The 19124-nt window shown below is 39.4% G+C and overlaps 2 protein-coding genes across 19 annotated transcripts in view; one reads left to right on the top strand and one right to left on the bottom strand.

The window, feature by feature from the left end:
- Positions 1-254: 254 nt before the first annotated feature.
- nme3 (NME/NM23 nucleoside diphosphate kinase 3) lies at positions 255-5384 on the top strand. 3 transcript variants are annotated; one of them, XM_060893039.1, is made up of 5 exons: positions 255-411; positions 2103-2233; positions 2759-2860; positions 3347-3459; positions 4363-5384. In XM_060893039.1, exons 1-5 carry the CDS (start codon positions 366-368, stop codon positions 4478-4480), a joined length of 510 nt encoding a protein of 169 aa, XP_060749022.1. In that variant the 5' UTR covers positions 255-365; the 3' UTR covers positions 4481-5384. The 3 variants fall into 3 exon arrangements, with proteins under 3 accessions (XP_060749022.1, XP_060749024.1, XP_060749021.1); XM_060893041.1 differs by lacking the exon at positions 255-411 and adding an exon at positions 1302-1356; XM_060893038.1 differs by lacking the exon at positions 255-411 and adding an exon at positions 1382-1491.
- Positions 5385-5603: 219 nt separating this feature from the next.
- The window catches only part of mapk8ip3 (mitogen-activated protein kinase 8 interacting protein 3), a 32872-nt gene continuing 19351 nt past the window's right edge, over positions 5604-19124 (bottom strand). For 5 of the 16 annotated variants that reach the window (XM_060892563.1, XM_060892571.1, XM_060892565.1 and 2 more), the window contains 20 exons: positions 18742-18902; positions 18546-18602; positions 17868-18038; positions 15812-15971; positions 14672-14722; positions 13607-13693; positions 13363-13515; positions 11891-12056; positions 11327-11518; positions 10880-11042; positions 10383-10502; positions 9904-9984; positions 9734-9801; positions 9333-9481; positions 8978-9149; positions 8740-8853; positions 8452-8490; positions 7565-7732; positions 7277-7423; positions 5604-6629 (listed from right to left, as the gene is read on the bottom strand). In XM_060892563.1, coding sequence (XP_060748546.1) covers positions 6508-6629; positions 7277-7423; positions 7565-7732; positions 8452-8490; positions 8740-8853; positions 8978-9149; positions 9333-9481; positions 9734-9801; positions 9904-9984; positions 10383-10502; positions 10880-11042; positions 11327-11518; positions 11891-12056; positions 13363-13515; positions 13607-13693; positions 14672-14722; positions 15812-15971; positions 17868-18038; positions 18546-18602; positions 18742-18902 — 2541 coding nt within the window. In that variant the 3' untranslated portion in view covers positions 5604-6507. The remainder of the gene's footprint in view (positions 6630-7276; positions 7424-7564; positions 7733-8451; positions 8491-8739; positions 8854-8977; positions 9150-9332; positions 9482-9733; positions 9802-9903; positions 9985-10382; positions 10503-10879; positions 11043-11326; positions 11519-11890; positions 12057-13362; positions 13516-13606; positions 13694-14671; positions 14723-15811; positions 15972-17867; positions 18039-18545; positions 18603-18741; positions 18903-19124) is intronic. The other 11 variants (XM_060892574.1, XM_060892578.1, XM_060892566.1 and 8 more) reach the window with 5 other exon arrangements.

Genomic DNA, 19124 nt, shown 5'->3' on the forward strand with positions numbered 1-19124 from the left:
TCCTCACTGTGTCTCTTTACCACAACATTTCATTGGCAAAACCTGTAAAACTTGAGGTAGTAGCCTTTATTACGTCAAGTAACCTTTATTAAGTACAATGACACTTTGTAAATATAAAGAGCGATTAAAGAATTTATTAATAAAAGCATTTAAAGATGCTTAACAGAAACACTAAAATGCTAAGCTAATCCTTCACTACAGTGCGCGTGCGCGTTCCTTCTTTTTATCCCAAGAGCTCGCGCGCTTCCAGATGATACAGGCACGCGCTCCGATCGTTGGTCCGGGCGCGCCCTCTCGTGCGCGTTCCTTCTTTTTCTCCCAAGAGCTCGCTCTAGAGACTGAGCGAGCCACCGGCACGTACAGACATGATCTGTCTTTTCTTGACGCTGTTCGCTCACATCTTCAAGACAGGTGAGTGCTTCCTGAAGACTGGGCTTCATCACGATGATCTGGGGGTCTTTTCTGGAAAGCACGCGCTAAGCCTCGCGCTGCTAAGCTGAGTATCTTAAGTGTAGCCATATACCTGGCTTAGTCTATATACTTTATAGCTTTTTTTTTTTTTTTTACTTTGGCGTTTTGTAAGCACATTTTTACAATTAAACATACGCACACATGATTTTTAAGAATCGGGTCAAAAACGTGCACTTTTTTAAAAAAAAATATTTTTCATTTTGCACGTGCAGAATAAGATCTAGAAAACTTTACATGCTCCTCGTGCGTGCATGATCTATATAATAAAACAATGAATGCAGCCATCTAATTAAACATAAACCCTTGGACAATGTTACATTACAACATATAACATTTTTTAAAATATATATAAATATATTTAATTAGCATAGTCAGTTAACGCTGCTAGCATAACAAAGACCTCCTGGTTTAAGTACCTTAATCTTATATCCCATACTGAAGCAACTGTAATGTACATCTTTATAAAAAGCCTAATTAAGGTTTTATCACTAAGCCGATCTGTAACTCACACCTGTTTAACATCTTATTTTATGATCTTTATAATGATCAGTTTTGTTTCCTCTCTTTGTTTAATGCGCGCGAGGGTCAAACCCAGGTGTGGCGGTGTGACGTCATAACGTTTGAGTTACCTGGATGTATCACCTCAGCATCATTAATGTGCACTGTCTATACAGTACTACAAATTTTACTAGTTTTGGTAAAGAAGGCTGTATAGTAATAACGTGTGTGTGTGTGTGTGTGTGTGTGTGTGTGTGTCCTGGTGCTCATGGTACTTGTAGTTGTGTGATTTATTCGCTCCCTGTTTACCCGCTTGTATTAATGTTTAATATCGAACTACATTTCCCATGATTCCATGCGGCTCCTTTACAAAAGCTAAAGGTTCAGGTTGGTAATTAAACCAGATCTGTTCTGCCTCCGTTATTTTCTGTAATGACACTGAAATGAAGCGTTATTTAGCCGTAATAGAGAAACAAGGCAAGAGGCGTCGAAATGAAAAGATAGATGTGAAAGTGACCGACAGTGAGTCATGAGTCTGTAATAATGCTAATGCTAATGTTAGCATGACGTTTGTAGCGTCTACAGAAATTCTCCTGACTAATTTACGACATCAACATCATCTGGTGCTCTAAAGTCTGTAGACTGAAAGATAAACAGTTATAACTTACACTTATGTGGTGTGATGAGTGTCAGAGCTGCTGTTATGGATTATTTTTTAGTTCCTAATCTCATTTACAATCTCCCTTTCTCTCTCTCTCTCTCTCTCTCTCTCTCTCTCTCTCTCTCTCTCTCTCCCTTTCTCTCTCTCCCCCTCTGTCTCTTCCTCTCTCCCTTTCTCTCTTCCTCTCTCTCTCTCTCTCTCTCTCTCTCCCCCTCTGTCTCTTCCTCTCTCCCTTTCTCTCCCCCCCCCTCTCTCCTACACACAATAAATAATTTTTCCAAAATAAATTTGACTTTTTATTTCAACATTTTGTTACAGAGATTCATGCTCATGAAGGGAAACACTCATTTTCTAATCTAAAATTCAAAATAAGAACAAAGATATAATGATCAGGTTGAATTAAATTGCTATTTAGTACAACAGCAGTTAATAAATCTAGCTGTACATTTATGGCTGGTGTCTGGATTTGCAGGATGGACAGGTGTGAACGAGCGAACCCTCATCGCCGTAAAGCCGGATGGTGTCCAGAGGAAGCTAGTAGGAGAAATCATCCGCCGCTTTGAGAAAAAAGGTTTTAAACTGGTCGGCATGAAATTCCTGCAGGTAAGAAAAACCCTGCACCTTTTATAGCTGCAAAGTGTTTGCACCAAGCTTATAGGCTGGTGTTGTTACTAGCCACAAAAAAAAATTTTAATAGGCTTACCTAAGCTCTAGAGACATGGAATTGCATTACATTACATTACACTACATTACACAATACACAATACATTACACTACATTATTATCTATGCAATAAGCTGAAATGGGAAATAGTTATAAATATCGATTTCCATTTATTTATTGTTTATTCTCAGATCATGACCAGTATATACTAGCATGAGGAATAATAAAGAATATTTCTTTAAATCAGTCTAGATTAGTAAAAATAAAATGAAAAATAAAATATATTGTTAAAAAGATTCTGTAATTTAATGCATGAATTATATATTTTATACAGTCACTTTAACTTATTCTCTTAAGGGGTGCCAATAATACTTGATTTTGTAGTGAAGCTTTTTCTTCTGGACTTTATTCTGAAACTTTGTGTATCGAATCATAAAATTCTATTTCTTGTGTGTGGTTGTTTAGGCTTCTGAGGAGCACTTGAGGGAGCACTATTGGGAATTGAGAGAGAGGCCATTTTACAAAGGCCTTGTGAAATACATGAGTTCTGGGCCTATTGTAGTAATGGTAAGACATTCTCATTCGTCTGTTCAATTCAATCTCATTTGTATTGCACTTTAAGCAGTAGACATTGTCACAAATTTTAAACGTATCCTAATGAGAAAGCCAAAGGAAACAATAGCAGGGAAAAACACCATGAGAAGAAAGACTCCCTGGGGAAAAACGCACACGCCAGATTAATAATTCCCTTCTATGGCTGTGTACTATTTGGTCAAAAATTCATTATAGTTTTAACATGAAGAATAATTTGTTGACGTTATCATCTGATTGAGGCTTGTGTGCAAAATTGCAGTACTAAAGCTGTCATAACAATTGTAATACAAGCCATGTTTGTTTTTCTTGGTTTTACCAGCCACAGTGTTCTCATGTGTCTAGAGTTTGTTCTTCTGCCCCATCTCATTTTATTCTCTATTTGCATCCTGCGCTAGAGCTGTATGCCATCAATTCTCTGATTTGTTTGTGTGAACCATTTCAATCTGTTAAATCGTACAGGTATGGCAAGGTCTGGATGTGGTGAAAACATCTAGAAAGATGCTTGGAGAGACAAACCCTGCCGACTCTCTCCCGGGAACCATCAGAGGAGATTACGGTGTAGAAGTGGGCAGGTCAGTCACACTGTGTACAAGTGTAGCTATTGGGACTGGCTACCAAAATTAGCCGTAAACTACAGGAATGGACAAATCACTATAATGTGTGTCTGGGCTGTGACCGTTTTTATTCATAGTTACCCAGTGTACTGTATATAAACTCAGTAGGCTGTTGATGAAGTGGTCACTGTGTAAAAGTCTCATACAAAAACCAGAGAAATAAAACTACCCCTTGTGTTGACTGTTTAAAAAGTTGAATGTTCATATTTAATGCATTTCTGATGGTTCATACATAGATGTTGTAACATTAGCTTATTACGGGGTTCAAATCCCACTGCTGCACTACACACACACACACACACACACACACACACACAAGCCAAGGTCTGTCACTTAAATGATGTTAATATAGTCGATTAATTAGGCTGCATGGATGTGAGAAAGTCTTTTCGGTTTGAGCTGCACCAGGAATGTGAAAATACTGAAACTGCCAAGCAAGATAAAGTACAGTACAATTCTGTCACCTAATTCTCCTGGTTAAAACACTACACTCTGCTACAGTGCATTAGAAGAGTCTGCTGACTGCTTTGCAGGGTCATCCATTCCCCGGGAATTTTTAGATTGTGTTGCATCCCTTAGTCAGCATTAAGGCACTAAACTGACTCTTAATACATTATTACAGTTCAATTAGCTAACAAGGTACTGGGTAACACTTTAGAGCTTTCACTTGCACAGTGGGATAACTAATATTTATAATTTGTCTGTATCTGCACTATAGTTATCCAAGTGAAAAAATACCACATTTTATCCTTCCGAATCACTGGAGCACTATTTTTAAAACATGCCTGAAGAGTTTTCAAAATAGCAGCTTATTATGCACTAGCTAGTCCTGATTAAACTGGGGTATTTCTTGTGTTGCAGGAACGTTGTCCATGGCAGCGACTCGGTGGAAAGTGCTCAGAGAGAAATCTCCCTATGGTTCAAGGAACCTGAGCTTGTCTGCTGGGAAGAGAGCTCTGAGCACTGGATCTATGTCTGATGCTCTGCCTCGAACACATCAACACACACATGCACACAGCTTTGTGGCCTCATGTATGTCTAGCAATACAAAATTGTTACTACTGGTACATGAAATCCTTGTGTTTTTATAGAAGTGCTAGCATGTATTCACACACACACAATAGATAAGGATGCATTGATAATGTTTGGCAACATGAAAGTTAAATAGAGAAACATATCGGAACTACAAATCATTTAATTGTTAAACAAATGTTTCCTTTACATGCCTTTTTACAATGTTCAACACTTAGGGATTTTTCATGATCTTGCTTTTTACGTGTTTTTCCGGATAGAAGCATAAAAACAAAAACTCCATTATTTAAAATATTTATCTTCGGCTCATTCACGGAGGCCTTTTTAGTCATTATTTAGCTTGCACTTTATTTGCTGATTACTGTTACATTTTCAGTTCTGTTTCTTTATGAATTTATAGTATTTGACATTTGGCTTTTCCTAGTTAAGTCCACAATCATTGATGCTCTGGTGATTTTTAGAATTTCATTTGTGGCCAAGATTATAATTTTAAGCTCCTCATTCTTGTCAGTTGATATCAACTATTGTGAAATTTTAGCCGCAAAATTTTTACAATGCCTGTAGTGCATAACAATCTCAGAAGGATGGCCTGTGCTGACATGAGCTGGTGACTACCCCAGAATCTTTAATTAAAGCTATACATGTTTAGATTTAAACTTAAACACCAGCACTGTTACAATATTGTACAGCATACAGTTGTGAAGCGTAGGTATGATTATAAACAATAACAAAAGCAATAGTAAGTAATATTTGCCTTACAGGGTTTACTTTTGTGCTGTTTTTTACACTGCAGATTTAGTACCTGACTTTTATGTTGTTTCTTGTTCTTTGCTGAGCAAATAAACTGCTTTGTATAAAATTATTTTTTTTTTTTTTTAAAGCTGTTCATTTTATATGTACATGTTGCACAACAGTTATCAGCTGTAATCCTAAAGTTTCTTTTTTTGTCATTTTAATTTGGGACATGGAAATATTTCTATAACCTTTATAGACAAATCAAGTTAAAAGGAAATAAGGCACTAAAGACATTCTGTGTACAGTACAGTGGCTATAAAACGATCACACAAATCTGTTCAGAACACGAATATGTTTAATATTTAATATTTAACCACACATCAGAGAACATATTTTTGTTACATACAGAGGATCGGATCTGTCTTTATTAACTCTCAATCAAATCAGCAGCCAGTCATAGATCCCAACTTGTTTGTGACTCCCAAAATCCAATGTAGTTTGAAGATAAAGCCAGCTCACAGCTTACCTGATGGATCCGGCTTACTGTCCTATACGTTACTTTAGGGTGTTGGTTAACAATTTTGTATTTACTGAATTCATCTGCTGTATCAGTGAGATTTTACAAATATGAAACAGGTCTCCTTCATATGTGCATTCTCTCCTTTTCCATCACATTCCTATAATGACACGGTGGTGTGTACTAAGCTTCAATATTTACATCTTTGTACACGTCCCTTGCGTTTTCCTCGCCTCTCTTCCTTATGTCGTAAAAACAAATCCTTAAATAAGGATCATACAAACCAAAGATCTCTGCGAACCCTTTTATCCGATCACAGCTCCCTTTCTTTATTTCACTCAGGGATAGAAGCGACTATGCAGTGAGCTGTGAGCTGGTGGACAGGTAAAAATAGCGCAAGAGCATGTTTATGCATTTGGCAAAAACTGGATTATTCTGAGAAAGGTAGTTGTATTGAATGCATTGCTAAATGCCATTCAGCTGTAAGATGTAGAAGAGTCTTGAGTTGTTTGTATTGGAGTAAAGGGCAGTCACAGGGGCAAATCAGCCAACATACAGGGGATAGTTACAATTTAGGGATGGTAATAATAGGCCTTAAGGGGTAGTTACAGAGCTTACATACAGAATTTAATGGGCATCGTTAGGAATACACAAGGTTTCATAGAGAATATTTTGAGGCCAAAGTTACAATGGGGAGTGCAGGCATAAAGTGTCTGATAGCATTACTCAGGGACGTAGGACACCTGCCAAACAATGATATGGCTCCTCTCAGCTTTAGACAATGTTGGCTTAATCTGAGGGGCTTCAGCATCTGCTTCCTCAGTTTCATCATCCTCGCCATCACCTGGAATAAAAATAAGCAGAACCAATTCATAGATTAACAGTAATGTTTAATGTGATTCAATTTTTTTGGCCTGTTTGGGGTCATCACAGCGGATAACGTGGTCCATATATTAGATTTGGCACAGGTTTTACACCGGATGCCCTTCCTGATGCAACCCTCCCATTTTTATCTGGGCTTGAGCCCGGCACTGAGAGTTAACTCTTCAGTGGCTGGGTTAGCGACCTGCTTGGGAATTGCTCATGGCAATGAGAGTTCGGGATACTGCGCCTGGCCCACTGCCCACTGCCCAGCCCAATGTTGGTTTATTTGTTAGTTCGATCAGTCACTCATTCATATAGCCCTTGTTTGTTCATCCATCCCTTTCTTACTGTCTGTCTGTCTACCCTCCATCCCTTTCTGTCTGTCTGCCTGATCCTGGAGTCTGTCCCAGGAGTAAGACACTAGTCCAACGCAGTGTGCCATTCACACACCTAAAGTAGCCAAACACCTATCATCGGTTTTGTTTTTCAGTAGGAGGAGTAAACCTTGGAAAACCCAGAAAACCTGTAAAATTCCACACAGATGTTTGCCTTCCGCCGTGCTGCCCCCTTCTACAAACAGTCCAGTAGTTTTTCTGTACTTTTTGAGTAGGGGTCTCTGTTCCTTACCTATACGGAAATCGATGTAACCCTCGCCTCCACTGAGGACCAGCACATTCTGAACACTCTGAGCTTCTGTTTCTGCTGGGGCAGAAGAACCCTGGGACTCTGATGGACTGTCCAGGACACTGCCATTTAGGGTGGCCAGTACGTTGCCTGGAATAAAAATGAAACCGGCAATTAGGAAAAAAGTATCCATCTTACTCTAAAACCAGAGAAAAACAAATAAATGACTGCAGTAGTCTTTTAAGTAAGTTTTGAAGCTGAAGTAACACAGATGGGGAAGTCAGCATGTACCTGGCACTGACACAAAAAATTTGACTGCATCTCGGTGCCCATGGAAGCACAGCTGAGCCTGAGCCATGGAGCAATATGGGATGAAGCTACCGTTTCCTTTGTCTGAGTTGCTGTCATCGGCATAAACATGGATCACGCCTCCTGATGATGTAGGAGACACCTTGTTTGCTAGGAACAAAGCACATGAAATCTGTTAGCAACATCAAACCGATTGATGCGAAATATTATCAGGCCAATGCCTAAAGGAGCAGTTTGTAATTTTAGAGCCCTCTGTTGTCTGCGAGGTGAACTGCAATTACAAGAACATTGTAAAAGGCCTTCTCTCTGTCTCCTGCAGCAAATTCCTCTGCTGAAATTAATTGTGTCCCGTGGGGGGAAAAAGAGTAAAGCAGAGCTAGTTTCCCGGGCTAGAAAAAAGTAAAAAAAAAAACTACATTAAAAACCTAGTGAGACCCTGTTCATCTTTGACATTATTATTACAGGTTTACAAACACATTTTAAAAATTACAAACTCCACCTTTAAATGAAAGGAGCAATCAGTCATCCAGGCTCTCCAGAGAGCACTATATGAAAGAAGCGTTAGAATCAAATAAAACAAAAGAGAGGTCAAAAGGAAGCTTCCCTAAATTATATATTAACATACAAAAAAACCCACATGCATACACATACATATACAAAGGCACATTTATGATGACAAAATTAAAAAAAAAAATCAGCCAGAAAATAAATAACTGCAGTCATGCAGAAAGTCATTCTAATGTAAACCATGATAAAACACAAAATACAACTTATAAGAATGGAATGATTTGATGAAAGTAAATGGGAAAAGAAAACGGAAGATGTAAATAGTGATAGGATTAATGGGTGACAGATGGCTCTAAACTTACCTCTGAGGCCAAGGAGTTGTCCCCGATGTAGGACTACAGCTACAGGAATTAGAAAAGGGAGAAAGGAAGGTGGGGGCACAAGGACAAATCCGTCGGACAAAGCAAGGGCGCAGGCAAGGGGTAAAAAATAAAAGTAAATGCAGATATAGAAGTAGGGTTGGCAGAAAAGAAATGGAGAAAGATGTCATAAGAATCACAGAGTGTCGAGGAAGTTACAACAGACGAAAGAAAAATGATTTGTTTTCCATCAGTGGTCAAGCAGATAAGTTATTCTCAATGAAATCTTACTCTCAGTCAGAGGGATAGAGATGATGACTCCATTTCCTGTTCCTACCCACAATCGGTTCCCTCCGATCAGCAGAGCAGTTATTCGAACAAACGAGAAGCCCAACTTCCCTGTACCTGTCAATAAAAGGCAAAATATAGCAGAGATCAACTCAAATCACTGTCTCTAATCGATACAAATAAATAAACAACACACTGTTAAAATTTGGTTCAATTTCAGCCATAGAGAGAACAGCGTTACCGAGCATTTTGCTGACGTAGGGCTCGATGTCCACATCCTGAAGATGCTGGTGTGTGAGTGCATGGTACAATCGCAGTGTGGAGTCCAAACGGATGGACACCCACACGCCGTCTCCGATCCAGGCGAGCTGCCTGACCTGGCTCTCCCTGCGAGGATGAGCGTCAAACGATTTCTGTAAACGAGAACGGAATGTGAACAAAGAGTTAGAAATAAGGAATAAGTCTAGAGGAATCTGGAATGAGCTTTTTAGATCTTCTAGACATAACGGTGTAATGTTAATTCACTACATGAATATGATCTGTGTTATATAAATTTTTTTGTTATTCTTTAGAGAATGTGTACGATATTAGCTTACCTCAATCTGCATGCTTTTTGGCTGGATTACATGGATTTTGTTCTTGTAGCCACACCAGACCTTGTCATGCACCACAGCCATGCAGCGAATGGAGTGGTGAGGGCGACCCAGATCCATCAGATGATAGTTGGACAGATCCCACTGACCGTCTGTGTAGATGACATGCACACACAGGTACATTTTAGCAATCAGTCTGCACTTTAACTTACTGTATGTTTCATTTAATGTCCTTGTCAAGGTGTCATTTTCAGGCATCTCTTGTACTGTAAATGTCAGCACCACTATTTAAATAGAACATCACCGGTAGTATGGGTAATATGTTTACATCAATTACAATGAAAATATTTATAACAAGATGTTAAAGTGTCTGTAGTTTGAGACACAGAAAGTAGAAAAGAAACCTTCAGCTCTGTGGAAAATGGCAAGTGTTCCATCTGCCAGTGCCACCAAGACCCTTCCTTTAACATGCCTGACAGACCAAGAAAAAGCACACACACACACGGTATAAACAGAACTGTCTTTATAATGCATATGAATATAAAAGCACTTTTCACTGCGACTCGAGACTTACACGAGACTGAGTACAGAGTCTTTGAGTTTGATGGAGTGGAGGCACTTCTTCCAGTTCGCCACAGCAGAATGCACATACAGCCTGAAGATTGAGTGGACAGATTTTACGCAGCTGATACGTAAGTGTGTTTCTTTGGGCACAACGATATTTACATTTACATTTACAGCATTCAGCAGACGCCCTTATCCAGAGCGACTTACATTTAATCTCATTTTTTATACAACTGAGCAATTGAGGGTTAAGGGCCTTGCTCAGGGGCCCAGCAGTGGCAGCTTGGTGGACGTAGGAATTGAACTCACAACCTTCTGATTGGTAGCCCAACACCTTAACCACTAGGCTACCACATCCCTAGGCTACCACATCCCTATATTGTACTGTACATCACATACAGTACATGACTTACCGATGGGTGAAATAATTTTTGAGAGGGTTTTGTGTGTGTAATAGAATATGTTTACTAATGCATATGTGATATTCACCAGCCGTTTTGGGCACCGAGCCACATGGTAGGTGCGGCACTGGTCCCGGCACGTTCATCACCTCCACCTTCTGAGCCTGTGGGTGCTGATGTCACTTCCTCCTTAGCGCCACGACCCTCACTAAACACATATTACATTTTGCAAGCACACGATGAGCAAAGCAAACAATATTTTTGATTACAACACCAAATGATTTCATTTCAATGAGTCCTAATTGCATACAGCACAAAACATTATTACACAGAATTTCAGTTCTTTGTGCACATAATTACCACACCAGTAATAATTTGACCATACTACACCACACCACTGCTGGGCATTGTCCGTAGTGTGTGAGTGAATGAGAGTGTGTGTGTGCCCTGTGATGGGTTGGCACTCCTTCCAGGGTGTATCCTGCCTTGATGCCCAATGATGCCTGAGATAGGCACAGGCTCCCCGTGACCCGAGGTAGTTCGGATAAGCATATGTCTATAATATTGTAGTAGTGTGTGTGTTACCTGTGTGAATTATCTGTAAACACATGTTCAGTGAACATTCCAGATGAGGTGGAGCTCACGCCGTCTTCACTTGGCACCGCCTCCTCTGACACTTCCATGGCTTCAGTGGCTTCCTCTGCTGACTGAGACACTGCCAGCCGGCTACACACCGGAGCAGCAGGTGCTACACACACAAACACACATATACACACAAAGGAACTATAGTACATGTACAAGATAACAACGTGCCTTAAATAACAAGGTAAAAAGACTGTCTTTATGCTTATTTTCTAATTACAACCAGAAAAATGGTATAGATATTAGCAGAGCAAACTGAAAATACTAAAAAAAAAAACAAAAAAAAAAACCACCTCTTTCATATACTAGAAAACAGTCCTGCATTTTACATGATGAGTCTTTCACAATTTCACAGAAAAACATTACTATGTATTATAGTATATGTCTCACCGTGTGCTTTGTCCAGCACTGGGGTGTCGGTGCGTGAGGAGCAGTTACTACGCACTACGCTGCAGTTGGTTGCACAGCCCACTAGTGTAATGCCTGCCAGCATGCCCTCCACTCTACCTGGATCCTCTGAGCCACCATCACCCTGCTGCTCTAGAAATATCTCACCCGCAGGGTAATCGCTCTCACTGGCCGCTGCACACACAGACATTTCAAATCTCATTTTAAATAAAAAACAGATTTGATCGGATTATTCTTCAGCTTAAATTATGTGGGGCATCCACTATACATGTCCTTGTGAATAACTGTTACAACACAAAACATAATCTATTAGAATGAGCATGTTGATAAAAACATGTAGCTGACACTTCTGACACAGAACCACTGTTATAGGAAATTAATAAACACCTTCTTGACCAATCAGAATTGAGAATTCATCCACAATTAGATTATTATTTGATGTCATTATTAAAACAATGCTGAATGTAAAAGCTTGCAGAAGTCTATACTGGGTTTCTGAAATAAATAACTGGCTGTTATCTATTAGGTAGTGAGGGTAGTTCTCACCTGGAACACTGGAGATGCAGAGCACATGGGCATTACACACATTAAACTGGTCAACCAGTGACCCGGGCTGATTGGCATCGATAATGACCACTTTACTGGCTGCCTGAGTGCTGGTCAGGATCCAAACACGGCTATTCATCGAGTCAGTCTCATGTAGCTCCTTAGGCTGAGAAAGAGAGAGAGAGAGAGAGAGAGAGAGAGAGAGAGAGAGAGAGAGAGAGAGAGAGAGAGAGAGAGAGAGAGAGAGAGAGAGAGAGAGAGAGAGAGTTGTGAATGATCTGAAGTAAAGGGACATTTTCACCCTAAAGTCTTCCTATAAAGTAAATCCCAAAGTGATTTAATTCTTTTATAGAACAGCAACTTGCCAGAAAATACATTTCAGAATGATAAATCATACTCTTAATCGGTTACATATAGTGTTGTTTGATATCAGCAAAACAAGCTAGTTCCTGTTGTCATGTATACACCGAACAAAATTATAAACACAACACTTGTTTTTGCCCCCATTTTTCATGAGCTGAACTCAAAGATCTGTGTACACAAAAGGCCTATTTCTCTTAAATATTGTTCACAAATCTGTCTAAATCTGTGTTAGTGAGCACAGGTTTTTGCCGAGATAATCCATCCTAATCCATCCTTTGCCGAGATAATCCATCTACCTCACAGGTGTGGCATATCAAGATGCTGATTAGACAGCATGATTATTGCACAGGTGTGTCTTAGGCTGGCCAGAATAAAAGGCCACTTTAAAATGTGCAGTTTTTATCACACAGTACAATGCCACAGATGTCGCAAGTTCTTAGGGAGCGTGCAATCGACACGCTGACTGCAGAAATGTCCACCAGAGCTGTTGCCCGTGAATGGAAATGGGGGCAAAAACAAAAGTGTTGCGTTTATAATTTTGTTCAGTGTATTATAAACAGTTGTTCCCTCACCAGGCATTTTAAACAAATAAAAATAAAAATGAATGACCTTTACAATGGACTAAGACTGGAGACATTTTCTGACGTGAATTAAAGAACGAAATAAATTTGAATGAAATAAATTCTATCAACATATCCATGATTATACTGTTTCTTTGTTAAATAACATCATATTCCTATTTGTTTATAAAGAGGGTTATTAGGATAGAAACAGTAACGTGAGAATGAGCAGCTGCTGTAGAAGATTCATCAATACCAATCAGAGCTGAGAATTCCATAGAGTTGTGATATAATGTTATTTTTTTATGATTATTTAAAAAGATCCCATTTATATATTTATATATATATATATATATATATATATATATATATATATATATATATATATATATATATATATATTAAATTGATACAGCTATAAATAATGTACATTTTAAACTAGTAAATATACTGTTAATGTAATAATTCTATTATATTCTATTCTATTCTATTATATTATATTATTTATCCATGATGTAACATTTTTAACTGCTGTTTGTTGCCGTTTACCTTCTTCTTCTCCGGTGAGCTGTGTTCATTCTTATTCTCTCCTCCCTCATCCTCTCCAGTCAAAGGATCGGTGCCATTGACCGGTAGCTTCACTCCTGCCTCTTGACTGGATGTCCTCCAGCCAGACAAGTTCACTCCTGCAGCACACCACAGCTACACAAAGGCAATATATGATAAGTGACTCATCCTGTGTCTGTTCAGTACAGATTTACTACAAATCTTATAATAATGGATGTTGTATTACCTTCCTGTTGGGGTCCTTCTCCACCAGAGGGCGACAGTATACAGGCACGGGGACATTTTTCATGCGGTTGTCCTCTTTTTCATTGGCCTGTGAGGAGACAAGGAGGTGAGGACAATCACAATGCAGCTAATGACACCGTTTCATATGTAGAAAAAGGCCTGCGGTGGAAGCCTCGTCATGGCCTGGTTAAGATGGTGCAGAAACACAGAGAGACATTAAAACAGTTAGAGTAAACTGTAGTTAGAGCAGGGGTGTCAAACAGGATGCATCATTTTACTCATTTTGGGCCACAAGCCAAAACTGACAAACCCAAATACATCAACAGGTTAAACATATATTACCTATAAAAAATAATGACGTGTGTAATGCATTAAACCTAGAACTGACTTAAGAGGGATTTTTAAAACATTTTATTTTGCTAGTGAATAATTACATAATCATTAGCACATTTTGTCAGTAGTGTCACATAAATGTCTCAGAGTTTATTGCTCTATTTTCTCCCTAGTGGAATAACAGAGATCATCTCTTTTTTTAAATCTTCCACAAGAACTGCCGTAGTTTCATTTCAAACGTAGATTGTAAACTCATTCGGTGGGCTGGATTAGATAACGCTATTCACCCGCAAGTCACATATTTGACACCCCTGATTTAGATTTAGGTTAAATACATACAAACATGCTCAACAGGGATTAATCAATACTGTACGCTGACATTTTTTAAGACAGAATCAACATAGCAACCGATAGCAACTGATTAGCATTAGATGAACCAATTTGAAAATATTGATCGTTGTAAAAATGTGTGTTTATTTTGTGTTGCTATCTGTAGTTCTGGGTTGGTGACCATTTGTATATCAATATTGTGTTGCTATGTGCTGGAGGTGTTATTGGTCCATTACACTTTGTTAAACCCATCAAAGAACCTTAAGGGATCTTTGTCACACCTAATGAGGCAGGGCTTCGGTTAGGTTTGACTGCTGGGCAAAGTTTGGGTAAGATTAGGGGTGGAGTTTAACAGGGGCGGGGAAGGAGAGGTGCATGCTAGTCCTCTGCTGGGCAGACTTGCCTGCGGCCTCTTTCCTGCGGCGTCCTGAGCGCTGTCTGCCTGGGAACCCGTCTGTAGGAGATCACAGTTAGAGCCACGGCGACACACGGTCACCAATGGCAACCCTGACACACACACACTCTCACCAACTAACATAAGCAGCTGCTGCTGCTCCAAGATCCAGTGAAGATCCATTTAAAACTCTTTGTTTTATTTAAACTGAACGACTGCTCGATATGAGCCGCCTACAAGCATAATTCCATAAAAATACTTTTTTTTTGTCCTGGTAACAGGAAACTACATCATTGACTCTGACACTGATGACTATTTTCTATCAAACAACTTGCCGCAAACCCGAACATCAAAGTCATTCCAAAGACCAATGTAGTTTAGATTTATCATAAGATCATTTCATAAGTTTGTATGTTAAAAATTCCAGGGATGCCACATCTTATTGAAATGAATTCTTTTTTGTATAGTAAAACCTAATCCAGATGTAGATCCGTATGAAAACGAGAACCAAACAAGAGAACCAGAGGTGATGGTGGCAAAGAAAAACTCCTCGAGACAACAAGAAAGGACACAGACACAGAGAGGAACTGTTTCTCTTCTGGGTGTTATTACAGTATATCTGTTACTCATTTACAACTGTATAATGTAAAATGTGAGAAATGCGATAAAACAATGTTTATTATAAATAGTGTCATGTGCACATGGCAGTCTTAATGATTATAGCAGGGGACATATCTCGAGTATCCAGGTGAAATTAAACACTGGAGGAGGAGACTTGCCAGAATACTAACACTGGTTGAAAAGGATGGCTAATCACAGCTGAATGTTAGCTCATATACATAGAAAATGGCAGTTACTGCCCTCCTGCTAGCACAGTCAGATGTTATGTCTGGCTTCACTATCACCCTAGAGGATCTCTGTGCAGACTCAAGAACAGGAAGACTGCAACAGAGCTTATTAACCTCAAGAAATGTCCTTATCCTCATTCTCTGGATGATATTGTCCCATATTACCTGCTTTTCGGTTTTTCTTTCCTGCTTCACTAGTATTTCTTCAAACTTGGCCTTTCATAACAGCTACATGAGTCGCCATAATTCAGCAGCTGGAGCGTAGGTGAGAGAAGAAAGGTTAAAGGTAAAGTGGCACTACCTGTTTAAAGCGCGGTGGTACACTCCAGCCACAGGCCTGCATGAGGCCATCGTCCCTGCGCATGTGCTCACGGACCTGCCGGTACTGCTCACGCCGCTGCTCCCTACGAACTGAGAGCGCTGAGTCGCTAAGGAGAGATGCAACACCATTACTGGGGAGTCTATGGAACAGAAAGACAGAAAGGGAAAGATAGAGGGGGCGAGCGGTCCGCAAAAGAGCACCAGTGAGCCAGCCAGACAGCCGCGTACGCAGAAGTGATAGAAAGAGTGAGGGGAAAAGTTAGAGAGAGAAAAGAAAATTTTGGCCGTGGGTTAGAGGTGAGACTGAAAGTAAAACGGCGCAGCTCTACAACACAGAGACACACATACGCATGAAGAAGCCCAGCTGTGAGCAAGCATGCATTGGACTATAGCTTGTATGTTGATTTGAGTTGATATTATAGATTAGATGTGTGTATGCTTGTAATGTGTGTATATGTTTTATGCAGCAGGAGGAGCAGCATAGCACTTCAAAAATATCAGAAATCTTTCATGAGAAAAGAGAAATAGAAACAAAACACAAAGTACTGTATGCAATATCAGGAACATGTGCAGAGAAAAAAACCCACAAATATTTCAAAGCATTTTCAAAATGATGAAAATATTTTCCCCCAGTTTAATGCTGAGTAATATTTCCCTGGTGTCTTGTTGTAGTGCAAATGTTATACTGAACTCCAACCTCTGTAAGAATGTAAACCAACCAACTTAACTAATTGTTAATTATTGAAAACATGACATGCAAAAGTTTTCCATTTATTTACAGTGTTCCCGGGATAAGCTCCAGATTCGCTGTGACCCTGGTCTGTACCAGTTATCCTGGACCAGTTATTCTGGTCTGGATAAAGTGCTTCCTAGTGAGGGATGAATTCTCATCATCATCGTCGTCATCATCATCATGAATACCAACATTGACCCATTCTACCTCTGCAGGACTTTGTACATGTCTTCCATGTTTACATTGCATACGGTGCACTTTAAATATGGACAGAATTTTGTTTCTTGCATATGCGCTAATAGTAATTTTGTCAATTAGTAATTTATATCTTGTGTCCATATGATTTGTCACAGGCTGCTGGGAGGATTCACAAAGTAAGAACTTCTTTGTATAATGTAACAGAGTGTTTCCTTTGCAATATAATAAACTCTTGAATCTTGAATCATCGTATTTTTTAACCGGGATTAATTATGTATCCAATAGTCATTAAAGTGGTTTCATTTATTACGTGGAAGAACTTTACTTGCTAATTAAACAGAAAAGAAGTTTACGACTTTGTTCCGTTAAAACACAAAGATCTAATTTACCAAGATCTCGATAGATAAACTGCGTGAATGATATCACATACTAACTAAGGCTACAAAACAACACACAGATGAGGTTTCTTTCCTTGTGCCAATTGTTCTCGATAACCATGGAGAGTCCAGATTTCAAAGAAACTCCTAGTAAAGTCAAAATGAAAGTGAAACCTGAGATAAGGCAGTTAGATATGAGAGTGCACTTTTAAAGCCTTAAAATGCTGATCGAATCAAAGTTATGAACGTGTGGTGAAGATTAAAACAAAAACGAGACAATAATAAATGTAAGAGTTTGAGTGATATTAGTGTTTTGAGATATTACGGCCTAATTTCGATAAATGTAAACATTACTGAGTCTTGAAAAATACTTAATTTTCTTTATAAGCAATAGTGATAGGCTTTTGTACAATTAATCCCAGACCATAAGGAATATTAGATTGCATGTCCAACTTAGGTTGCCAATCCAAAGTGAGTTTCAAGCACATGGAGTGTACAGTATTTGCATAAAGGTGTATTTTTTTACCCTAAGTCAGAAATGCCCCAAGTTGCTTATTCATTAAGGCAAACATACAAAATGGACATTGTATGCTGTACTGCTTCAGATGTAACGTTTTCATGCTTTTACTCCATACTGTTAAAGAGCTTCCTATGCAGTGTTAAAGCCTGTGGGCCTGCATTAATTTGTGAAGATGTATGAATGTGTGGGTGCTGGTGCCTGTCCTTACTCCTCAGGGAAGAACTCGAGTGTGCGGTCAGAGGTGGAAATCTGGCACATGGTGTGCGAGCGTCTCTGGTTGAAGCCTGCAGGAGACGGGGATCTGTAGTGGATGTTGACGCTGGTGTATGGCCGTTTGACTGGAGGAGGGCTTGAGGATGTGCTGAAGAGTCGTGCAAAGCTGGAGAAAAGGTAAAAGGGGAGATTCATGAGCAAGTCCTAGGAAACGGTATGTTGTGGTTTTATTGTTATCTCATAAATACATATGTGCAAGAGTATATGCTCTCATTTACTGGTTTCTCAACATTGTATTAATGAGAACTCTAATGTAGAAGTAGCGGAGACAGCAAACTTTAGACTCAATGCTCCAGAATACAATCCAGCTATGTGACACACTTATGTTATGTTAGTTATTTCAAGTCACGTCAGAAACCTGACTCGGCTGGTTAGTGATCTATGAGATGTCAAGCACGACAGAGTTGGCAATGTATTAGCATGAAAGGTGAAGCCTTGAAAACTGATCTAAATTCCACTCGCACCACTATCAACAGGTAGTCGACCCAAACTAGAACAACATAAAGTTTAAACTAAAAAAACACTCTTCAATGAAGTTCAGTGAAATTCATGAAACTGTTGATCACAGGTTTATAAGCAAAGATCAGATGCAAGGATCAAGCACACAACTCACAACTGCCAGATGGTTGATTTCTTCTTCTCTGTAATTTGAGGACCCTCCCTAGAGGCTCTGTAACATAGAGGACAAGAAAACAAGAAATTAAGACACACAAGACCCAAAGTTTTTGCTTAAACTCAGTGTTCTGCACCAGGAAGCAGTGTGGTGCTTGTGACCTTGTGTGTGACCCTGAAATGTGTGTGACCCTGACCTGATCATCTCAGTCCAGCGAACAGCCTCCTGAAGCTCCATAAGTCTTTCTTTGTACTGGTTGCGTTCCATCAGGACACGTGCCATCTCGACCCGTGTGAACCTGCGCCTCTGCGCCACAGTCACGTCATCCTGCAGCGAGGACGAATACTGTGCCATATTCTAACACACAAATCCCGTAGAAAAAAAAAATACAGCACACAAGCAGGCAGAAGTTAGTGGTTAGAGGCAAAGCTGCTTAAAGAAACGTATTTATTAGTCAAGAAATTAAGCTTTTGCGGAAAAATATGCCAAAGGAATGTGTGTTAAACAAAACAGCATCTAAAGGCCTAAGTTTTAAAAATATTATACGTTCATATTCCTCAAATACCCAATTCCAGCATA

Source organism: Tachysurus vachellii, chromosome 18 (genome assembly GCF_030014155.1).
Source record: "Tachysurus vachellii isolate PV-2020 chromosome 18, HZAU_Pvac_v1, whole genome shotgun sequence".
NCBI classification, from domain to species: domain Eukaryota; kingdom Metazoa; phylum Chordata; class Actinopteri; order Siluriformes; family Bagridae; genus Tachysurus; species Tachysurus vachellii.

Coding starts and splice junctions, on each gene's coding strand:
- nme3 (XM_060893038.1), top strand. CDS start 1,413: ATGAAGCGTTATTTAGCCGTAATAGAGAAACAAGGCAAGAGGCGTCGA. Junction 1,492..2,102: donor AGATGTGAAAGTGACCGACA/GTGAGTCATGAG, acceptor CTGGATTTGCAG/GATGGACAGGTGTGAACGAG. Junction 2,861..3,346: donor CTGGGCCTATTGTAGTAATG/GTAAGACATTCT, acceptor TAAATCGTACAG/GTATGGCAAGGTCTGGATGT.